The 828-nt window shown below is 75.7% G+C and overlaps 1 protein-coding gene across 1 annotated transcript in view; it reads right to left on the minus strand.

Moving 5' to 3' along the window:
- MICALL2 (MICAL like 2) overlaps window positions 1-386 on the minus strand; it is a 24,008-nt gene extending 23,622 nt beyond the window's left edge. Inside the window, exon 1 of the mRNA XM_057379849.1 lies at window positions 135-386. Coding sequence (XP_057235832.1) covers window positions 135-277 — 143 coding nt within the window. The 5' untranslated portion in view covers window positions 278-386. The remainder of the gene's footprint in view (window positions 1-134) is intronic.
- Between the last annotated feature and the right edge of the window lie 442 nt (window positions 387-828).

Consider the following 828-nt stretch of genomic DNA (forward strand, 5'->3'; position numbering starts at 1 on the left):
AGGGGGATGGCCCCAGCCCATCCACAGCTCCATGGACAGGGGAATGGCCCCAGCCCAGCGAGGGTCCCGGCGTGTCCCAGCCCCTCCGAGCCTACAGCCGGGCCGCGTCCCTCGACGCCCCGCACGGTACTCACATGAGGTCGGGGCGGTGTCGGTGCAGGATAGCGCAGAAAGCGAGGCCGTCGCGGAACGAGGTGGTCATGTTGGTGATGCTGACATCGCGGTAGCCTTCGCACTGCTGCCGGCACCACAGCTGCAGGTTCTGGATGGCCGCCATGGCCCGCGGGGAGCCCYGGTGGGCGCCGGGGCTCGGCAGGGCCGGGCAGAGCCGGGACCCTCCGCGCCGTGCCCAGCCCGGGCCGAGCAGCCGGCGGTGGCGGCCGGACCGGCGGTGAGGGCGGGGAAAGAGGCGGGCGAGGGGCGGGTCGGCCCTGAGGGGCCGCGCTCGGAGCTGAAGCGGCGGGGACGGCGCGTCTGTGGGGCCGCCTCCCCTCGGGGCACCGGGACCCCCGGAGCTGAAGCGGCGGGGACGGCGCGTCTGTGGGGCCGCCTTCCCTCGGGGCACCGGGACCCCCGGAGCTGAAGCGGCGGGGGAAGGCTCCACTGCGGCTGTGGGGCCGCCTCCCCTCAGGGCACCGGAGCTGAAGCGGCGGGGGAAGGCTCGATTGCGGCTGTGGGGCCGCCTCCCCTCAGGGCACCGGAGCTGAAGCGGCGGGGAAGGCGCGGCTATGGCTGTGGGGCCGCTTCCCCTCAGGGCACCGGGACCCCCGGAGCTGAAGCGGCGGGGGAAGGCTCGATTGCGGCTGTGGGGCCGCCTCCCCTCAGGGC

Source organism: Malurus melanocephalus, unplaced genomic scaffold, assembly GCF_030028575.1.
Source record: "Malurus melanocephalus ecotype Western Australia unplaced genomic scaffold, MMel_1.1 scaffold_425, whole genome shotgun sequence".
Taxonomy (NCBI): Eukaryota; Metazoa; Chordata; class Aves; order Passeriformes; family Maluridae; genus Malurus; species Malurus melanocephalus.